The sequence below is a fragment of the Convolutriloba macropyga genome, chromosome 3, assembly GCF_964194025.1.
Source record: "Convolutriloba macropyga chromosome 3, txConMacr16.3, whole genome shotgun sequence".
Taxonomy (NCBI): Eukaryota; Metazoa; Xenacoelomorpha; order Acoela; family Convolutidae; genus Convolutriloba; species Convolutriloba macropyga.
This window is the reverse complement of record NC_134470.1, coordinates 41965694-41989586: the sequence shown is the minus strand read 5'-3', so window position 1 is coordinate 41989586 and position 23893 is coordinate 41965694. Positions and strand designations below refer to the sequence as shown.

At 30.1% G+C, this 23893-nt stretch overlaps 1 protein-coding gene across 1 annotated transcript in view; it reads left to right on the top strand.

The window, feature by feature from the left end:
* Positions 1 to 217: 217 nt before the first annotated feature.
* The window catches only part of LOC142336635 (uncharacterized), a 94239-nt gene continuing 70563 nt past the window's right edge, over positions 218 to 23893 (top strand). Inside the window, exons 1-4 of the mRNA XM_075385545.1 lie at positions 218 to 230; positions 408 to 536; positions 6144 to 6277; positions 9380 to 9525. Of these exons, the coding sequence (XP_075241660.1) occupies positions 218 to 230; positions 408 to 536; positions 6144 to 6277; positions 9380 to 9525 (422 nt within the window). The remainder of the gene's footprint in view (positions 231 to 407; positions 537 to 6143; positions 6278 to 9379; positions 9526 to 23893) is intronic.

Below are 23893 nucleotides of genomic sequence, written 5' to 3'. Positions count from 1 at the left end.
TGGCTTCGAAACAGCAGAAAACTGGCATCCAAAACGCCAGCACTAACAGTTGTGTTCATCGGACAACAAACAGGGGTGGCATTAACAAGCTGTACCTCCTCACACGGTCGCTTCAATAGAATGTTAAGATGGCGTAAATTTTTTTACGGGACTCACGCTCGGAATAAAACCTCGCAGTAACCGCATCGACAAAGCCTTTATTAGTAACCGCATCGAAATGCCTTTATGTGGTTCACGGATAACTCGGTCTTCTTATGGCTTAGTACTTCAACAGCACCGACGTAGTATCTTGTGAAAAATAGAACAAACAGCCAAAAAGGGGAGTGAGTCATCATAGAACTTCACACTTAAGGTTATACGAGTTCACTTAAATCAAGCATGACTCAAGCAGCACGTCACTGTTTCAGGAAATGTGGCCGACTTAATCTTTGTGTTCTTCGATCCGATTGGACAGGCGCTGTGTAAGAGGACTCTCAACATAGTGGAGGAGCTAAGTGAGGTGAAGCCAGAGAAGATGAGATTCTACCTTTCCAAAGGTACTTCAGAGATTGGTTTTGTAAATTGATTGCTTTGAAGCACTGAGGAGCAGCTGTTTCTGAAGTTTCTTGTTTCTTAAAGACTCAAGGGGTATACCTAAAGTACATTCATATATAGTATACCTGAGAAGTATACCTGAGAAGTGCTTCATATGTTAATTGCTCTCAAACAAAGTTTGTAGAAATTCTATTAGTCTTGTGTCTAGTGGTCTTTTTCATGCAATTTTTTTGCTTAACCAATTTTATGTCTGACCCTAAGTTTTCGTCCTCGAAAACGGGATAAACAAGTCATAATAAATTGTTCTCAGTTATGTATATAAAACAATTATTTGATAGAAATAATTTACATACACACATGAAAGGACATCAAAAGGCTATTGCGCCTAGTCGGGTGGCGCTTTTGGAAAGCAGTGTATTTTTGCGTGAGAAATTAACAACAAATAATAGAGTTATAGAGTTTTTAATTGCTCTTGAACGCAGTTCATAGCAATTATAGTAAACGTGTGTGTCTTTTTTTATGCAAAATTTTCGCTTGACGGTTTTGACTTTTCGAGTGACTTTTACGCCCTTGACTTTTTGCATTTCGTGTGATCTAAAATTCTCTCTCAATCACAATTTCAAGCAGCTGAACTCAATTGGTGGCAATTTAATACTAAAAGTCAAATGAAAAATGCGCCGAAACTGGTGTCATTTTTTTACTTTAAATCTTAATAGCGGTATATGTTAACCTCTAATGTGGTTATTTGAAGCCCACTATAGAACTTCTTAGTCCCATTTAGGCTACCCCTCCCCCCCCCCCACCGACTGAAGCAGGCTGCAATTGATTAGAGCTCTCACTAGTCGTTCAAGAGCAATTCTTCCGACGTTTGGTCGGTTATGTTTATCTTACAATACTCTAGTTAAGAGCTCTAATGGAGGATAACAATAACCATAAAACCTTTGCCTTTGCCTAACAGTGACACAAGAAAACTTTAAAAAAATAGGCGATGTTGCCGTTTCCTTGTATATAATTGCTGAGGAACATATGATGTGTGTTTAAATCTGATCTGCTATAAGCTTTATAGTTTCAACATGTTTAGAATCATCAAATTTGAGGATAAAATAGAGAAATTTTATTATTAGTAGTCCAATGCGTTTTGATTTAATTCAAAGTTACTAGGTTCCAGTTTTTATTGGCCACTCATTTTTGTTCCAGTTTTATATAAACTCGAGATCATCAATAAGGCTGTTAGTTTTCATTTTTATGCTCACTTTTTATTGTTTTCAATACCTAAAACATGCACTTTTTAGCAAAAAAAAAATTGCAGGCTTGCCCCGTTCATTAACAGTTGATTGCCATGGTTTCGTTCGAAATATTATTCAATCGTTATTATTATTTTTGTTTCAATCAGTTGAATAGTTGTCTTGTTTGTAGTTTCGTAGATTAGAACTCCGTGCTGAGCTACGGCTTGCACGTGTGACTTGAACACTTATACGAGCTGTTTGTTGCTTAAATTGAATCTGAATACGTAAATTCAGAGTCGGTAATTTGAGTTTAATTGAGAGTCAGCTTATTCTAATTCAACAAAATAGAAAAAATTTTATTGATTATGTTGTTATAAAATTTGAATAAACTAGAAACAGGAAACAACAGAAATGGATTAGATGAATGAGACAACACAATAAAGTAAGAATTAAGACATGAATTAACACAAGAGGATTTAGAACACAAGAATTGAAACAATATGAAATAAGTAAAAATAGATTACATTAAAAAAAACACAATCATACACTTCTAATTATTTTTATATTTTTATTAATTGCTCTTGAAGGATTATTGTAAACTTGTGTCTTTTTTTCTGCAGATTTTTCGCTTGACAATTTTGCGCTTTTCTTCTAGAACATTTTTTGACTTCGCAAGTGTCTTTTTCACGCTTTCGTTCTGCATTTTTGAGTGATCTCTATTGCTACGAAGTAAAGCTTGTTGCTAATAAAAAAATTCGTTGCAGCATAGCAGAGGTAAGTGATTCGTAGTGCAGTGGTTAGATCTGGTGGTTTTAGATCGGGAGGTCAGTGGTTCGAATCCCGGAGGGGGAAAAGGTTTTTTGCACCCATAAAGAAGAATTGATCTAGGCTACATCCCCTTAATTGAATTGCCTCGCCTCTCGTTCAAGAGCAATTTGTCGGTTTGTTTATTTTTTAAAATCAAACTAGCCAAACTAACACATTCATTCAAAATTTAAGACTATAGAAGTATATTTTTTTGCACAATTTTATTTGTATACTATCCAACTAAATAACTAACCATAAACTAATGGCTCTTAGTCTCAACGAGACTATATCAACCATTTTATTACCATCACTACCAACACTAATAACCTTTTTAGTTAAATTGTAGTTAAAACTAATGCATGACATATAATATCAGCAACAGCAGCATTAAATATAAATTTTCTTGTATTGGTAGTGGTCCTATATGATCACATTGATATCTAGTATCAAATATATACATTCAATAACCATTCTTAAATGTTCTATGATTTATATATGGTTTAATATCTAGTAAACCATAATAATCTTTTAAATTTACTGTCTTTTTGACGCCTCATTATAATTTTTAACACTAAAAATTATAGCACTATCTAGTAACCAACTGATTTTTAACACTAGTATCAAATGTTTATTTATATACATTTGATACTAGTGTTAAAAATCATTTAATTAATAGATAGGGTAATAATACTTATAGTGTTAATAATTATGATGAGGCGTCAAGGAGATAATGAATTTTAAAAGACTCTAATGCTAAAATTGACTATAATACTCAAACTGATTATAATAACTAAATTTGACTACAATACTAAAATTGACTATAATAATAAATTTGACTACAATACTAAAATTGACTATAATAATAAATTTGACCATAATACAAAAATTGATCATAATACTAAATTTCACTATAATGCTAAAATTGACTATAATACTGAAATTGATTGATACTAATATTTAATTATAGTACTAAAATTGACTTTAATACTAAAATTGACTATAATATAAAATTGACTATAACACTAAAATTGACTATAATACTAAAAGTGACTATAATACCAATAATAATTATAATACTAATGTTATAACTTTAATGCCAATACTAATATTATTACTAATAATCAGATTAACTATCACTCATTTAACTCTTTTCTTCCGAATTAGCTCTTTTTTACCATTAATATTTCTATCTATAGATATGTCTGTAGCAATGTCATTATAAGATTCTTTCCAAACTTTACTACAAATATCAACAAAATTTTAATATATGATCTAAGAAAATGCTACATATTGTATTCATAACCATACCACTTCGATTAAATAAGACGAATCGATTACAATGGTGATGTGCCAAGTTTTACTTCACATCTAACATAATACTAAGTTTAATTGTATTACTCAAATTGACTATAATACTACAATTGACTATATTACTAAATTTGACTATAATACTTAAATTAACTATAATACTAAATTTGACTATAATACAAAAATTGATTTTGATACTATGTTTGACTATAATACAAAAATTGATTATCAAACTGAGTTTCGCTATAATGCTAATATTGACTATAGTATTAAATTGATTATGATACTGAAATTTAACTATAATACTAAAATTGACTATAATACTAAAATTGACTAAATACTAAAAGTGACTATAATACCAATAATAATTATAATACTAATGTTATAACTTTAATACCATTACTAATAATATTACTCATAATGATGTTAACTATCACTCATTTAACTCACTCTTTTCATCCGAATTAGCTCTTTTTTATCATTATTATTTCTATCTCTAGATATGTCTGTAGCAATATAATTATAAGGTTCGTTCCAAACTTCAATACAAATACCAACAAAATTTTCATAAGATCTCACCATTACTAAAGAAAATGCTACATATTGTATTCATAACAATACCACTTTGATTAAATAAAATAAACCGATTACAATGGTGATGTGTCAAGTTTTACTTCACATCTAATATTAAACTAAATTTAACTATAAATCTTTTAAAACAAGCCATGTTTGTCGTTGTTTTATTTTTAAGGGAAATCAGGTTTAAACACAAACTAGTTTGCAGGTTTAGTCGACATTTTTCGGGGTTGAATGACTACTGTCAATCAATTAAAAGGTGGGTCATCAACAGTGCAAAATTTTGAGACTGCATGCGGTGTAAATTCTATGAGTTTTCGCCATTTTTGTATGGAAAATGACTTATCTTGTTTGTAACCTGCTTGTGTAATTATTGTCAATGGTACAATTTTTCTCATTTGGACAAGGGGATATTTTTTTAGCAAATATTTAAGTGAACAAGTACAAGGCGGGACAAAGAATACCTATTGCAGGGCAGAAAAAATGGTTCCGTCTTCTGACTTTTTTTGTTGTTTTGGAAAGGTTCGATGCCTCGGGTTGCTTCCGCATTCTTCCGACTATGTTTTTTATTTCGTTGTCAAGATTTTTTCAACGTCCATGTGACGTCTCTGTTACTTAAAATGTGCTTTTTGTTAATTCAGTTATGCAATTTTTGACTGAATTACGTTCGTGACGTCATTTTTACTTGGCGCGAGTCTTTTTGTTCATTCGCGTGATTACTTACACTCTAATGAACAGTTTTGCTCGTTACTTAGTTCACTCCCAAAATGAATTTTTCTCCTGAATTAAAATTTGTTTAATTGAATGAAATAAGGCCAACTGAAGATATGTCATTCTAATTAAAGGTTATTGGAAGGCAACCTTCAAAGCTATCGCTGCTTTTTTCTGGCAATATGTCAGCTATTTTTGCGATCTGCATTAGTCTTTAGTCTTTAAGCCAGTAGTGGTGGATTTTTTGAGAGCAAGTAATTTACGTTTATAAAATTCAGAATGTAAACTCTTAAATTTGAGAGTGGAACTCAATGGTAATTGAATAGTGGTTACCCAAGCTTGATAATTATAATGAGGAGCTAAATCCAGTAGGGTTATCAGAAGCGTTCAATCGACTGGCACAAGCAGTTTAGATCCCAAAAAGGAGGAGCTGGGAAGCAATGCTGTAATGAACAAATGCTAATTTGTACACCATTGCAAAAACGAGTAATTAGGGTTTTGCTTACATTATTTCAGTAGACCTTTGGCAAAACTAATTCAACCTTTTATGATTAGTTTAATCGGAAATAACTGTTTTATGGTCTCTTCAATGAGTAAAAGGAGCTAATCTATTGTATGGGACCCAACAGGTGCCGAAATAGAAAGATTGAAGCAAGAGAGGAATGAGATCAGATGAACCTTACTTCCAATCTGAACATCTAATTATCGGTTCCGTAATGAAATTAAATTATTCGAAATTGACAAAGTTTAAAATGTGTTAGAAAACTAAAGTTCTATGTTTATAGTCTTTGAATAAGAAAAATATTTCCTTCTGTTTTGATTTAATTCAATTAGCGAGCTCCTGGGTACCAACTTGAGGATATGGTGTATCAGGAGTTTTTTACTCGCCAAAACTGCTGCGGTCAAAAATTGATGACATATGAGTTTTAAGCGTGTTTATGTTGATGCCGGTGTGATGTATGGCATAAAATTTTTTTTCAGCTGATGAAGCTGGTCCTGAATCTGACCGACAGAAGGTGCTAATACAGATAGCCCAGGAGTTGTGCAAGAGGCCCAGTCTCAACAAAGCAGGATTCGAAATGCCCACTATATATGTCCCAGGACCCAACACTAAAGTAAGAAGTAGTGTACAATGAAGTTTGCCTTGCTAATAATTGTTCCGACCTACTTTAGTGGGGGAGGAACTATATACTCAATTGGTTTTTTTGTTCAGTCAAACTTGGACGATCGATATAATCATTTTAGAGAGTTGTGAGTGGTATCATAAGAAAGCCCGCACAGCGTAGAATATGGAATTAATAAGTTTTTTTTTGATTTTTACTTTTACAGGGAGTTATCGAGGTTTGAACTATTGTGAATATCAGACGAAATTAGTTGTTTTATTCACATTTTTCGTATGTTTGACCAAATTTTCGTGAACTTCGCTAAAGTATGTTAAAATAGTTAACGGCAGTGTTATTGATTTTTTCTTTAAGGATATAGGAGGGTTGCTGAGTTGTTCGATCCGAGTTTTTTGGCTAGATTTTTTTGCTAAATTCTCACTTTTTCTTCAAAAATGGGACCAAATATGTTTTTTAGCCCACTTTCCTTAAATTGGACTGGAAGTAAACAACCTAAACCTGCAGTAATATTCTTTGTAAGCTCAAAATGAGAGGTAGTCGTACTCCCGCAGACTTTAAGAGTCTTCTGGAAATATAATTTTGGCAGTTTTTCGCCAATTTAAACTCGATAATTGTACAAAATACATTATTTACCATTGATATATTGAAAAATTTCGTTTTAAAAGTGATCTATTTGGACACATTTGAACAATTGAGTGTTTTCTGAGGAATCAATATCAGGCCTTATCTTGATCTCACAATGGAGGCTTACGGTAAAAAAGAAATTATGTAAATTACTGACAAGATTTTCAAATCAGTGCTCCCTTATCGGCTGGAGGTAAAAATGAATCTAGGCAATGTTTTAAGTTGTTATCTAATGTCTCCTATGACTTCGAATATATTTGTTTTAAGAACATATTGGTAAATTTTTGAACTTTGCTACTTTTTCATTTATTTCTCTCAACTTCTGGCGAGTGTCAATAGAAACATCTAACCAATGGTTTCTTGGTTTTGATACTACGACTTTTCAAATTTTTTTTTAGCCTAATTGCACCTTTTATAGGTTCACTTTCTTCTTCAAATTATGGCCTCATTGACAGGTCCAATTGAAGGAAAGCTTAATTAGGAAATGCCAGCGTTGAAAAAAAAAGAGATATCTGAATATGTTAAATGTTTTTGTTGAATAGTTTATGCTTATGGGCTAAGACATTTCTCTCGCTTGTGTTTTTTATTATTTGACTCTGTTTGTCTTTCGTTTTAATATTTTACGACATAGACCTGATAATGATTGGTCTCAATTTCTTCCCGACGTTGTATAATTGAACCTTTTTAAAGATTTCAGTTTATAGCTATTTGTTTTAATGACTTTCAGTTAACTGTTTTAAAAAGAGGTTTTTTCAACTGCCTCCCTTTTTCTCCTTTTTTTGTCACCATGTAAATCAATCCTACTAATAAGAAGTCTCAACTACTATCGCTGATTCAAACGTTTTCCTTAAATGGTTATATGTTTGGATTGATGGCTTCGACCATTTAATTTTATTAAATAAAAGTGCGAGATTTTTTTACTGATCAATTTTTGGGTTTCTTTTTGTTGTCATTTCTTCGTTTTCTTTTTAAGGAAAACCCGCTGTTGTTCAAATCAAATGAGAAGCACGTGATGATTTATAAATCTTGCAGATGACATCTAATAATTATAGTGGTGTCGTACCTTAAACACTGTGGTGTCGTGAAATTGTTTGAGGTTTTGGCTTCAGCCTGTATTTGTTGTTATTTTGTAGTGTCGTGACTTAAGTGTCATTTATAAGGGGCCCAATCGGCTTTCGGAGGTTTTGAAACTAAATCCATATCTTTTTGTTTAAATCTTATGTATGATGACTTTTGAAAATAATCATTCGTTTTAAAAAGCTTATTTGGATATTTGAGCCTCGCCATTTTTCAAATTCGTTTTTTGGTCGATTTGTAGCTTAGTTTGTGTAAAAACAGGTCCCAGCGCGTTTGCAGTGAGCTATGATTTAATCTTTATTACGGTTTTATTTTCAACCTTTTGTTTCTCGGCTTTGTTACTACTGTTACTCCAAGATTTCATAAAATATTCGAGATTTTTTATATATTTGTACATTTTAAAGGATTTTTGTTTTTTTAAATTATGACAATAATGGTAGGTCCCATTGGCTTGGAATTATTGCGCAATTTAGCTTTTTTAATTCTCTTAGTGGCAAGTTTGTGGTTTTAACGGCTTCACTGCCATTTTTGCGGAAATTTCTCTTGAACTTTTCAATTTTGCCGGTATTTTTCCTCCTTTTTGTAGTCTTATGACGTACACTGGATAATGACAGGTCTCAATTGCATCCTGTGGAGATATAAGTGAACCTTTAAGTGATTTCAGTTAATATCTAATCATATTAATCACTTTGAAATTAATTGTTTTCAGAAACACAAACGTATTTTTGAACTTCGCACCTTTTTGCTCTTTTTGTCGACCTTTTACCGAGTCGTATTGAGGACAGGTCCCATATCTTATTTAATGAAGTATAGGTTAATTTATTTTGTTTAGGTTTATCTGATGCGAGTTTGATTTTGTTATGATGTTATTTAGTATAGACATCCATTTTTGGTCGTGATTAATGTTTATTTGATTTTTAATATTGTCGTTTGTAGGCTTATTAACAACACGTTTCATCGGCCCTCTAGCGTGGCATTATTGTGTTCCATCAATGGTTTATTGAAGGATATATGTTTTTGAAATTTTTGTACCACTTCATCATCTGGTAGCCTATTAATGGCAGGTTGGTATTCAATAATGTGGATGAGCGGGCTCGGAACATTATGTGCGTACTTTGTAATTGTAAACCGATTGTCGATGCAAATCAGTAATCGACACGAGATTTGCGCAACACATTAGTCGTGGCGAGATTTGCGCCACTTCGCATTTGAAAGAGTTCTACATTAAGAAAGGTCTATTGATTACAGTTTTTTGAACCGCATCTCAGCCCAATTAATACAGCTTTGCTTATACGTATTTTTCTGTGCGAATCTGACCTAGATGGTAATTTAGCAAAAAGTCATAGCTTGAATAAAAAACTTGAATGAATGCTAACTTTTGTTTCTATTTGGCAGAGTACGCGCTGTGTGAATCAAATAGAAGACGTGTGCAAAGATATAGAAAAGACTATCAACCTCACCATCCAGAACACCCTCGATCAACTTGAGAAGGACTGTGACGTTATAGTACAACAGGTGGAGAGAAAGCTAGATGAAGACAGGTGGGTTTCTGAATTGAATGATTAAGCGAACGAAATGATGGCAATGTGAGAATAATTTTCGTGACTTCAAATTTTCGTGATTTGAATTACTATCCAAATCCGTTTGGATTAAATAGAAAACAATGATGACACCAATAATAGTTTCTTTATTGTTTCCAAGCTATTCAAAATTTATTTTTACTACTCAGAAGATAATCAATCTACTTGCAAAACTATGAAATAATCCTTTCGTTTGCTTCAACATTTCAATCTTGGTTTTATTCGAGTCTCCTTGTTTCCTAAAGATTTACTTACGATATTTTAAAAGTTGGAATTCATTGTAATGAATAATTGTTATTAATAGCCGCCTCAAGTAATGTGTATATGGTGGCCTCCGGGCCCCCGAGCCATGGAGACATATACACATATTACTCAAATTTTCCATTTTTCATATTTACCTTATTTTGACTGATATTTACACAAAAATTTTTTTCTTGTAATTTTTTACTTGATTTAGAAAAAAATAATATAAAAAATAATTTAATATATGTTGTCATACAAATTTTATAATAATATAATAATTTATTATTTGTTCTCATACCAATATTATAATTCAACGAAGTTCTTTTGCAAATTCACTGATAGAACCTAAACTCACCATTACTATCTTTAATACCTTTATCATCAAATGGATCTATAGCTATTTTATATTGCTCTTTTGTTTCTAAATTATGCCTTTTGCTATCAATAGTATAATTAGTTACATATTTACTTTTACCTTCATATATAGCATTAGTATAATCTTCCAAAACAAAAAAATCAAAGCAAAATTTACATTTCACTCTTAAAGAGTGATTCACTCTTATTCGGAGTGATCCCTTAGTAGAGAATATCGCTCTTTTCACTCTTAAGGAGTGATTCCCTTTTTTATATTTTTTATACTTTTTATTTCAAATTATCTATACTTTTCAATAAATTTATATTTTCTTTTACTTTTTCTATATTTATTCCATTATTAATAAGAAATAATACAAAATCATAATATTTACATGAGCAATCTTCTTCATTTTGTCTAATGGCTAAAGTACTTTCAGTTCTAGAACTTTGTTTTTCAGTTAGATTTCTACTAAATCCTTTAGTTAATTCTACACCTGGATGCTGTTTCTTTACATGGGCTCGTATCCCATCATATCTCACAATAGAAGCACAATATGGACAATTAACTTTAGCTGAAGTACAACTTCTACATGTATACTTACTCTCATCAAAATCAGTTAGTGGTTTTATATAGTTACATTTATTACAATTTCTGATCTGCGGGGCAGTTGGGGTACCAAGGACTTCGTCCCTTTCACTGATTAATACTTCTGAGTTATAGTTAGGGTTAGGGTCTGAGTTATAACTGGTGTTATAACTAGAATCAGAACCAGAACCAGAGCTAGAACCAGAATCAGAACTAGAGTTAGAGCTAGAGCTAGAACTTGAGCTAGAACCAGAACTAGAGCTAGATTCATTTTTTAAAGAACAACCCCATGGAGAAAAATCATTAGCACAAATAGCACTTATTGTTATATTACCACATATACAATTATCAATTTTATCTTTATGAGTAGTTTTTTTCACTGATGGTGAAGCCTGGTCTAAGACCCATAGAACCTAAATTCACCATTAGAACTCTTAATGCCTTTATCATCAAATGGATCTATAGCTATCTTATACTGTTCATTAGTTTCTAAATGATGCCTTTTGCTATCAATAGTATAATTAGTTACATATTTACTTACCCCCCCATATATAGCATTTTTATAATCTTCCAAATTAATTTGGTTTCTAATAGTAGCCTTAGTTATTCCTTTTAACTTTTTCTCTTCTTCTCGTTTAACAGTATTGTAACAATATGCTTTAGCTTTAAGGAAACAAGCTTCCATAATAGTATCATTAGGTATTTCATCTTTAATCTTACCTAATTCATTATTATGCAATATACCTTTTATCTTATTCATTTCTTTTTCTATAGTACTATCCAATGGAACATTTATGTTTATAAATATACTATCAGTATCTGTGTAATGATAACTACAATCTAACTCTTTCTCAAAGTAATCATATATGGCTTTATACATGAATAGTTTAGCTTTTTCTAATATAACAAATCCAATATAATTAAACTTATCTAATTTAACATTACCTCTTGTTTTATGTACAGCTACTACAGCATATTTAAAACTAATATTTTCTACTAATTTAATATATCTATCTACGTCATTAACTAACTCTACATCTTGTCTTTTATATACATTTTCTATTGTTTTTCCATAAAAGGCATTATTCATTAGTTTAAAGAATACATCTCCAAATTTATCACCCTTAGCTTTAGCTTCTTTTCTTTTCTGAATATTGAACTCTATATAAGGTTTTAACCATTCACTCTTATTATATTCTAATTTTTGTTTAATTGTAATATCTTCCAATTTTAAACCATGATCTAAATACCAATCTAACATCTCTCCATCTATTACATAGTTTTCTTTATCTGTTAACTTTAGCATTAACTTCTCATTAGGTTTATATCCTTTCTTTTTATTTTCATTTTGATAATCTGTAAACTGATCAATGTTTGCTTTTGTCTTTTCAGGAAAGAATGGATATTTCTTTGTTTTCTGTCTCAACTCATCATTATACTTTATATCAATTGTATAGATGTATCCAGTATTAGAGCTAGATTTAGTGTATGCCAGATCTTCACATACTCTGATCTCACCAGTAGGTAAAGGTTGTACCATAGCAGAAGCATACAATGAGTTGAAGTCTAAATACTTTAAATAATTCTCTGTTCCTGTATACTCAGGATCTATTTCTTTATTTTTACATTTTACATGACAATTACCTAATACTGAAGCTAACCCACCTCTTATACCGTGTTGTATTGTATCATAAATATTAACTGTATTTTCTTTATAATACTTAAGCCAAACAATAGTATATTTCAACCCACACAACCAGGTTAACCCAGGAGTAGAATAAGTGTAACATGGATCTATTTCATAATATTCTAAACACATAGCTCTAAATTTCTCAAATACATCAACTGATAACAATACATCTGTTTTAAGATATAACATCATATAATCCTTTATTGTCTCACATTTAGTATCTTTCCAACAATCAATTGCTTGCTTATATTCTTTATCTGTAATATCACTTTGTTTCAACTTAGAATAGAATGCTTCCTTAGGTGGTAGTGCTGTTTCATGTAGTTTATCTATACTATCAAACCATTCATATGGGAATATACCTTTACGTCTTTCTAAGCCACATTTATTTAATGTTATACATTCTTCATTACTCAATGTCTTACTTATGGCATCTAAGCTAAGTGGATGGAGGAACCTAAACATATCTAATGCTTTAACATAACCCATATCAATACTAATATAATTCTCATCAGTTTTAGTTAATACTTTAAGTCTGATGGGACTCTGTCCATGGTGTTTCTCACCCATCTTCTTTGCTAGTTTAGTTATAAATAGGTGATTATCATAATTAGAAGAATTAAATGCATACATTGGTACAATATTATTGGCATTGCCACCGCTTCGCGGATTCTTAGCTTGGAGGTTACATTTATTGTGAGCATATCCTCTAAATTTACCATTTAGATGATCATGATCTCTATCAACGTCTTCACCCATTTCCTCATTACAATAATAACATATACTATATAACGGAGTAATAGTCTCTTCTTTCATTGGAATATTTATACTAAATATATCTTTAAATAATTTATTGTAATAATCTACTCTTTCTACAAACCATTCAACTACTTTTTCTCCACAATAACATTCATACTTATCTTCTAATATATCAGGATAGTCACTTCTTAAATATAATCCACAAGCAATAGGTAAGTGTTTCCCATTTTTTATTATACATTCAAAATCATAATACATAGCAAATGGTACTCTATTCTTATAATGGAACTTATCAAACTTCAGATATTCATCTTTATGGAATGTTCTTCTTCCAGTATTATTACACATCTCTAAATGTTTATTTAATGCATCTTCTGTTCTAAATGATACACAACACTTCAGACATGGATAACATTTATGTTTAGTTGATTTTCTTAATAGGAATGGTACATCTTTACATAGGAAGTAATGATTATCCCAAAATAATATATTACATCCTTTAGAATCATTATGATTAATTAATACAGGATTAATAGTTTTATTTTTAATTAGATTAAATACATTGAATAATACTTTATCTTTTTTTTAATTCTTGTATTTTCTTTAAATGATAATAATCATATGGAGGTGTAAGCCCATTTGGTAATTTTATCTCATCAATATATTCTGGTTTATTATAATTACTAACTCTATAGGAATGATCTTTAGCAGGATGTAGATAAGCAATTAAACACCACAATAGACATTTGTTATCAGTATTCTTTATATTAAGTATATATATCTAGATGTGAATGGTAACTCAGTAGTACATCCACCAGTAGGATAAAACCTGTGTATATACATAGTTCTTTTGATAAATCTTTGCATACTCCATCCAGATTGATTCATCTCTTGTTCTTGCATTCTAGTCTCTAGTTCACTATTCAACATATCCAAATCATTAGGACCATTATATTGTCTAGTCATTAGTCTAAATGTGAATTCGTTTTCTTCTATTTGATCATCTGTAGGTTTTGTATACTTAACTACATCAAAGGTGTTAAACTTAATATACGGATGTATATTATGCAATGACTCTAGTATGTTCAAGAATTTAGGATCTTCATGATCACTACTCGTTATTATTATTTGATTATGCTTCATGTTATGATCTAATCCTAATTCATTTACTTTCTCTCTCCACTTTCTATCAGTAAGCTTTTTCTGTTTAACCTTTTCTTTATGATGATCTGATTCATTGTGTTCATTTTTATTACCATATCTAGTATTACATATACCACAATAACCTGAACTGTCTCTATCATTATCATTATCTTTAGTTATTCCTACAACATTATCTAGATGCATCTTTGTTTTAAAATGTTGTTCCACACTATATTGACTTAGACTAGTCTTGCATGTTATACAATCAAACTTATCTCCATTTTTTATTATCTCTCCATCATTTAGTCTTACATTATTCTTATGTTTTAATGTTGTCACATGTTTATTATAAGCAGTATTGTTATCAAGATACATATCACAACTATCACAATACTTTATTCCCTCTAGTTCAGAATTGGTGTAACCACTTCGTGTATACTGTTCATTTATCTTTTGCTCTATATCTTCATTAGTAAATTTTATTCCATCCTCATTAGCACTCTCAATAATTTTATTTCTATTGTATAATCGTACATTCTTTTTATGTTTAAGTGATTGAGTGTGTCTATGAGAATTCTTTTGAGTTAACTCTTCATTACATTCTTCACATTTAAACTTATTTGTTTTAGGCTTTTGGACATAGACAAAATCATCAGATGAATCTCTATCTGAATCTCTATCTGAATCTTTAGATTGATCAATGAAACTGTTTCGCAGATCTAAGTCTTTGGACTGATCAGTGAACGAGCTTTGCTCGTGGTTTACCAAACTGCTTCGCAGATCAGTGAAACTGCTTCGCAGATCTAAATCTGGATGATATTTAGCCTCAGCCTCAAGCATTAGATTTTTCATATCCTCACTCCTTTGTTTTGTTTTAGCAACCTGTTTATCAAGCAACTCTTTTACTTCTTCATTTACCTGATTAAACCTTCTGATTGCTTCTAAACCTTTTTCTGCTTCCCTCTTTTGTTCTTCTTTATCTTCAGGTTTGATTTCTTCCCTTGGTTTGTTTTTGTTTTTTAACATTTGGATAGCTGTACTACTATCACTAGATTGAGTTTGTCCACCCCCAAATTGGACTTGGCCATGAGATTGAGCTCGCTCACTTACAGATTGGACTTGCTCACTAGTGGAATGAATGTAACCGGTATAATCTTGTTGATTCATTTTTATATACCAAATTTTGAAATAATATTATTTATATATCTTTTCAATACTATAAAAATGATTAGCATCAAATGTGATAAATGTAAAAATAAGGCATGGTGTTGGTGTTGCGACGATTGTCAGAGTAAACCATTCCAATGTTTTGTATGTAAGGAAATTATAACATATAGAGAGAGACATGATCATTTGAGTAAGCATCATAATGATCCTAATCAATATTTAGTATGCAGAATGTGTAAAGTAAATAAACACATCTCTCAGTATAGATTTAAACGTTTCTATTGTAGGTTATGCATATATCTCCATAGATATAGGTTTCATCATACAAAAGAAAGATTCTTAGAACATGCAAAGAAATATAATATCCACGAAGTGGTTTCACCAATCAGCGAAGCTGGTTCCCAGATTGAAGTAAAGCTATAACTAATTATAATAAGTTTATTAAAGAATTAACAATTAATGATGATAGAAAGTTTATTGAAGCCGCTATTAGATTATATAATGCATTGTGATAATTATTTTTATAAAAATGACTAAACTAGAAACACTTATAGAATTAAATTATTTAGAAAAACAAAACAGAAAGAATAGATTAGAAGATAAATTAAAACAACAAGAATATTATGGTGAAATAGAAGAGTTATTTGATCCTTTAACTAAAACACTAAATGCAAACAATGAAACATGGCTAGCTCATAATGAACAAACATTAAGAGCAATAGATTGGCAAAATCAAGAGTTGGATAAACAAACTAAGATGATCGAACAAGCTGGTTTTCAGATAGGAGAAGCCGCTTCTCAGATGGGTGAAACCGCTTCACGGATCCAGGAAGCTGGTTCCCAGATCATGAAAACACTTCTAAGATTAATGAAACGTTAAAGGGGACCATAGAGGAAACTCAAGAAATAGCACCAGTTTTTGTTGATACAAAGATAGCCAAGAATCTTCATAAAATGGGTACTCAAACTAATCCTCAATTAAAATTAAATCTTGTAGATTTGCCTACTAGAAGATACAAAATGAATCGTGTTGATATAACCCTAGAGCAGGGTGCATTTTTAGTTAGGGATAATATATACGAATTCTCAGAAGGATTTATTGAATTTCTCACTAACCCAAATGTAACATATAACGATGATATCGAAGAAGATGAAAACAAAATTAAAAGGTTATTAGATATGATTTAAGGATATTAGATATGATTTAGGAAAAGGGGATAAGAAAAGCGCTAGATATAGAACAATAAAACGTATAATGGAAGTAAGAGATGATATATTTGGCAGAGGGTTAGATACCAACCAGCAAAGTTGTCACCACTACGTGGATCAGGGAACCTGCTTTGCAGATCCAAATAATTTAGTAGAAAGATTAGAATTATTAATACTAGAAACAAAAGCTGGTCATGATGGATTATATGACGAAATGCTAGATATATCTAAGCAACTATTATCTATGAACATTATTAATCAAGAGCAACTAGATAATTTTGTTTTTAACTATGGTAAATAAAGGGTAAACCTGGCTACGCGCATAATGATGGATAAACAACAACAACAACAACAACTCCTAGCTAAAGAAGTATTTAGTCCTCAAATAACAAAGATTAGAAGAGAAAGAATAATACCATTATATAAAGATGAAACATGGTCAGCTGATTTAATTGATAAGTCATCTTTAAGTAAATACAATAATAATTATAAGTTTATATTAACAGTTATAGATATATTCACAAAATATGCATGGGCTATTCCATTAAAGAATAAATCTGGTTTATCTATAACTAATGGCTTTAAATTAGTATTAGGCGAAAATCCACAAGGTGGCTCTGAAAGTAGAAAACCAGAAAAGTTATGGGTAGATAGAGGTAGTGAGTTTTACAATAAAACATTTAAATCTTTACTTAAGGAATATGGAACCGGCAACGCCGCTTCGGGGATAGAACTATATTCTACTTATAGTGATTTAAAAGCTGTGTTTATAGAGAGATTCAATAGAACATTATTACACATAATAAATAAACCAATGTTCATCAATGGTGATGGTAATTGGGTAAATATATTAAATGATGCAGTCTTAACATATAACAATAACATTCATTCAACAATTAATATGACACCAGTTGATGCTTCTAATAATCCTGATAAGGTTAAATACACTTTTAATTTTAAGAATATTAAGCCAAAATTTAAAGTTGGTGATTATGTTAGAAACGCAGATAAACGTAATATCTTCTCTAAAGGTTACACTTCTAATTGGAATAGAGAACTGTTTAAAGTTAATGAAGTTCTAAAAACACGACCACCAACATATAAAATAGAAGATATTAATGGAGAGATAATAGAAGGTAAATATTACGAACAGGAATTATTAAAATCCGAGTTTGACTTTGAATCTAATAATAAAGTTTTAGAATCATTAAATATAGATATTTCTTAATATAAATAATGACAAGAAATAGATTTAACCAGGCTAAAAATCAATCAGGGAACTCACTTCTCGGATTAACATCAACAAACAACCTAACACTAAGTAAGGCTCGTGGGTTATTCCTAGAAGATAATGATAATATTGACATGAAGGATACCTATAAAATTACAAATGTACATCCTCCGTTAGATGAAAAGGATGTGGTTAATAAAGAGTATTGTGACAATAACTTATTATCCTCTTCTAATAAAATAGAAATTTTAAGTAGAAACATAACTGAACTAAGAAAAGGTGATTTTGATAAAGTTACAACTAAAACATTACAACTAAATGAAACACAAGTTAATGAAAATCTAATTAAAGAATTCATTAAATCAGCAAATGAAGTCACAAATACTGTTAACTTTTGTAATAAAGTTGCTGCTGATACTATCTCTAAATATAATCAATTAAAACAAGAATTTGATAATAATAAATTTAATCAAAATATTACTAACATACATTTAGATGATATGTTTACTAATGGTCTAAGGAAAATGAAAGAATACAATAAATCTCTTAGAGGTGTTATAGTACAATATATAATTTCTATATTTTTACGAAGTAAGTTACTTGATAATAAAGAGCAAGATAGACTTGAGATGCATTATGGATTTAAACAAGAAGATATAACGAAAGAAATAGAAAGTTTTTTTACTAATGAAAATGAGTCAGCCAACAGCACCGAGTGAGAGCTTTTTGTATCCAGATTTATCATCAGTATCAGAACGGTTGATGCGCGAAGCTGCTGCTGTCAATGAACAGCAGATAAACGAAAAGATTCGAGCTAATAATAACTTTAACAACAATATTAACATTATAAAAGATATTAGAAATTACTATGAAACTGAAACTAATAATTATGATAAGAAGTTAAGTAGATATAAAAATTATATTAACGTAGCTGAGATAACAGAAATACTATTATCATCAATTGCAACAACAGCAACAACAACATCAGTTGCATTAATAGGTATAGGATTACCTTATTCTATACCCACAGCTTTTGCTACAGCAACTGTTTGTGGTTCATTATCAAAAACAATTAATACTAAAATAAGAAAAAAAATTATAAAGTATTCACAAATGTATATTCTAGCTAAACAGTTCAGTGATAAATTTAATAAACTATATACTAAATCAATGAATGATAATAAAATAGATAAAGATGAATATAATGAATTAGTCAAGGTATATGAGGATCATAAGAATAACAAGAAAAATAAATTAAGTGTTTTTTTAAACTAAAGTTATTAGTGTTTAGTAATAACAATGTCTTTAGTAATAATAATATTAGTATAAATATTTACCGATAATCGTAATCATAAACATAAATATAAGCATAATCAAATAATTATCTTTTCTTTGTACCTAAGTATAAACCTCTTCCTTTTTGTACTACCTTTATACCTTCACCAGTAGTTGCAAATTTAATTAAATCAGGTGTGGCTGATAAAGCAGCTCTAGGGTTTCTAGATGCCGCTGCAGTTCCTATTTTACTTGCAATCTCTAATGCTCTTATTGGATTATTAGCAACTTTCTTTCCAAAGTTAACTGTAGCTCTACCAACACTTTTAAAGAAATCTTTCAATCCCTCTGCTTCTATTGTTGCATCAGATACTGTCATTGATTTATTCCTTCCACATTTAGTGCAGGATCCTCTTAACATTTTAGTACCTTTGGCTGAGATAACTCCTCTTATATTATTAGTGCCACTATAATGTCTGCCACCAACACAATATGAATTGGTTTTGAACTTATTTAAAAGACTCATTTCTATATATAAAAAATAATGGAAGTTAAAAAGTATAATCCGCGAGCGAAGCTCGAAGACTAAGCCTAAGATTAAACCCAAACCACAAACTAAACTTGAAGCTAGAGGCTTATGGCATAGCATGGACGGAGTCCTATCTCTAGAGAATAAAAAGAAATTAGATACTATTTATGCTAAAGGTTTTGTTAAGACTAGTAGGAAACAATGATAAGGACTTTAATTATAATTATATCTATGATATGATATCAACCATCTTATTACCATCACTACTAACACTAATAACCTTTCTAGTTAATACTAATGCGTGACATATAACATCGGCAACTGCAGCACTAAATTTAAAATTAAGTTGTATTGGTTGTGGACCTATATGATCACTTTGATATCTAGTATCAAATACATATATTCTATAACTACTTTTGAATGTTCTATGATTTATATACGGTTTTATATTATATGGTAGCCCATTATAATCTTTATTAAAGCTAACAATCTCTTTAAAAGCCTCATTATAATTATTAGTGCCATAATTAATATTCATTCTATCTTCGGGATAAAACTCACTACCAATCTTACAATAACATTCAGTAACATTCATTATATGAAAGGTACTTGCATCATGAGTTTGTTCATTAACATTATTATTTTCAAAACCAACTATTATATATTGTGGTCTTTCCATACCACTTTCCATACCTAGATCAAACAAGAAATTAGTAGCATTAGGTACGTTCTTATAAAATGTTTTTCTTTCATAATAACCGAAGTCTATATTATTCTTTTTATTTAATCCTTTCTGTACAATAATTCTATTGTCATTACTAAGATCAATACTAGGCACACACCATGATATATCTCTAATTTCTATATTACCATCATTAGCTACTGCATCAGCACCAGCATTAATTCTATATAGAGCTCTATCATTATTATTTCTTTTTAATATTAGTTTAAATCCTAAACCATATATAATCTTTTTTAAATCATTCACAAAACCAAATAGATCACTCATCTTAACCATCATATACATATGACCTCGTTCTGCAGCAATATGGTCACCTTTAAGTTGACTATCTCTACCTTGATTTCTAACAAAACCACTCTCATATTCATCATCAGTACTAGTTAATAACTTATACATCAATAGATTAGGATGACAATGATCTATATATTCAATGGTCCTACCACCACTAGTTTCAAGTTTAACTGAACTAAACAATGCCATCATACCATAATTAACTAATCTAATATTAGCATTATTAGCAAATACACCCCCAGCATCATCTGATACAACAAACTCTATCTCTAGATATGAATCGTGTATATTTAAATGATTCTCTTCTCTATTGAGTATAATATTAATGTTAGTATTGATTGTATTCATTGTTGCCAGATTATTTGGTTTATACTTTATAATCTTACTTTTGTGTATATCATTATTATAACCATAAGTTGCATCCAAATTAAAATCCATTTTTATAAACCAAAAAGTTTAACTATAATTATCAGGGAACCTGCTTCGCAGATAACTATAGCTATGACTAAAACTATGACTATGGGGCTTCACAGATGTTTCACCATAACCAAAGCTATCAGGGAACCTGCTTCGCAGATAATTATAACTAAAAATATAATCTTATATTTGAATATAAAAAAATGACAGACAATTTAATCTTAAGGGAACTACAAAAGATACATGAAGCTTTAACTAAAACTAAGGAAGAACACACACTTAACTTTAGAATGATAAAGCCAACAGAAAAGTTTAACTTTAGTGAACCTATACTTAATAAAACAAAATTAGGTTTAATTAGATTATCAGTTTATAACTCAGTGTTTAATGTGAATAGAATGAACAATCAACTCATATATGATACCCAAGGTGAAACATGGTCAAATACCCGTCTTTTAGGTATTACACCAGGTGCATTTGAATTATATGAAATAGCAGAATTAATAAAAGAAGAAACTAATGGTAATGTTATAATAGAAATTGATAAGAATACAATGAAAAGTTTAATGGAAGTAAAACAAGGTGCAATTAACTTTGACATAGAAAATTCAATAGCCCCATTACTAGGATTTAGAAAAATAGTTTATAATAAAGGTAAATATACATCTCAGAAAATTGTTGATATTATGGGTTTTAGTAATATTAACATTCATTGTAATGTGATATCTGGTGTTAAAGATAATGGTAAGGATACAGACATATTATATACTTTTAATCTAACTGAACCACCAGGTTACTTGATAAATATTATACCAACTAATATCTTATATCAAAATGTAACTAAAGATAGAATAGAATATATAGAGTTTCATATTAAAGATGAGCATGGAAGACCTATAGACTTTAATGGCGATGTATTAAGTTTTACTTTACATCTAATATAGTTAGCAGACCGAAGGTCTGTTTGATTTAGTTACAGACTTAGACTTAGACTTTACTTAGACTTAGGTTTAGACATAGTCATAGATTTAGACTTAGACTTACACTTAAACTAAACTACAAAACTCTCCGATCCCAATTAATTCTTAGTTTCCCATTTTTATTTTTATTTTTAGTTATATCAATGACAATGTAATTATAAGGCTCTTTGCATACCTTATTACATATATTAGCAAAATCATTATAACTAAGTTCCACATTATTAAAGAAATCTTGATATATAGATATGAGGGCTTTACCTCTCTGTTCAAATAAAATAAATAGATTACAGTTCTCTCTAACACTCTGCCTATCCAGAGAGAACAGGTTTTGATTAAGATATATCATATTACAATTATTATGTCTACCCCTACAAAAGTATTCATTAATAATTGGTTCTTTGGCTTTAACATCATCGAATATCATTAGTTTCTTTAAATCTTTGGGTAGTTTATCAGGAGATGGTAAATCTTTTATATCTTTAATAAATTCTACATTTGCTTTTGGGTTTATTCTTTCTATACCATGGTACTGATCACCAGTAGGTCCAATGATGTATAGCTTATCAAAATATGTACTAGCTAGAATTAATTTTTTCAATAAGAATGTCTTACCACATTCACTAGGACCAGATATTATACATCTAAAGTTATCTGGGAATTCAGCTTCAGTAATTATATCATCATCATTTAGCCATGATTGTAGATCATCATTTATGTTTACAGATATATTATTAGTAGGACTATTACTATTGCTATTCCTATTAGATTTACTCCTTTGATATTTTTCATCAAATAGATCTGCAAAGCAGGTCCCCTGATATATAAAATTATCATTATCATTATCGTTATCATTAACAGTATCATTAACAGTATCATTAACATTATCATTAACATTATCATTATCATCATCATTATTAGCAAAGCTACTTCGTAGATCTTTATCAATGACAATATCACTATCATTATCTTTATCATTATCATTATCAATATCATTATCATTATCATTAACATTATCCTTATCATTAACATTATCATCTGTGAAGCAGGTTCCCTGATTAACATTATTAGCAAAGCTACTTCGTAGATCATTAGCATTATCATCAACCTTATCTTTATCATTATCATTATCAATATCATTATCATTAACATTATCATTATCATTATCATTATCATTAACATTATCATCTGTGAAGCAGGTTCCCTGATTAACATTATTAGCAAAGCTACTTCGTAGATCATTAGCATTATCATCAACCTTATCTTTACTACAACCTAAACAAAAACACTCATTATACATTCCTGGATATTTACATTGATTAACTAGAATATTCAAAGCATTGTTAATTCTAAATCCTCTATCAATAAGATAGATCATGTATAAACAATAAGCCCCACAATAAGATTCATCATATTGTTGTATTCTTTCATTAGAGCCTAGATTGACATACTCTTCTAAGAATAATGGAGGAGTTTCTATACCAAAACTATCAAAGTAATACACTGGACCACCTTCTCTTCTTATAACTAAAACCCAATGTGTACCTTCAGTTGGATGTAAATTTACAATAATGTTGGAGTTGGGTTCACTTATGTTATCTGGAGTCTGATCTCTCATTACAATTTCAATTGGTGTTAGACTTATATCTTTACCTATATCTTTTATTCTGATATCACTCATAGCACTATTATCAATATTAAAATTATTATTGAATT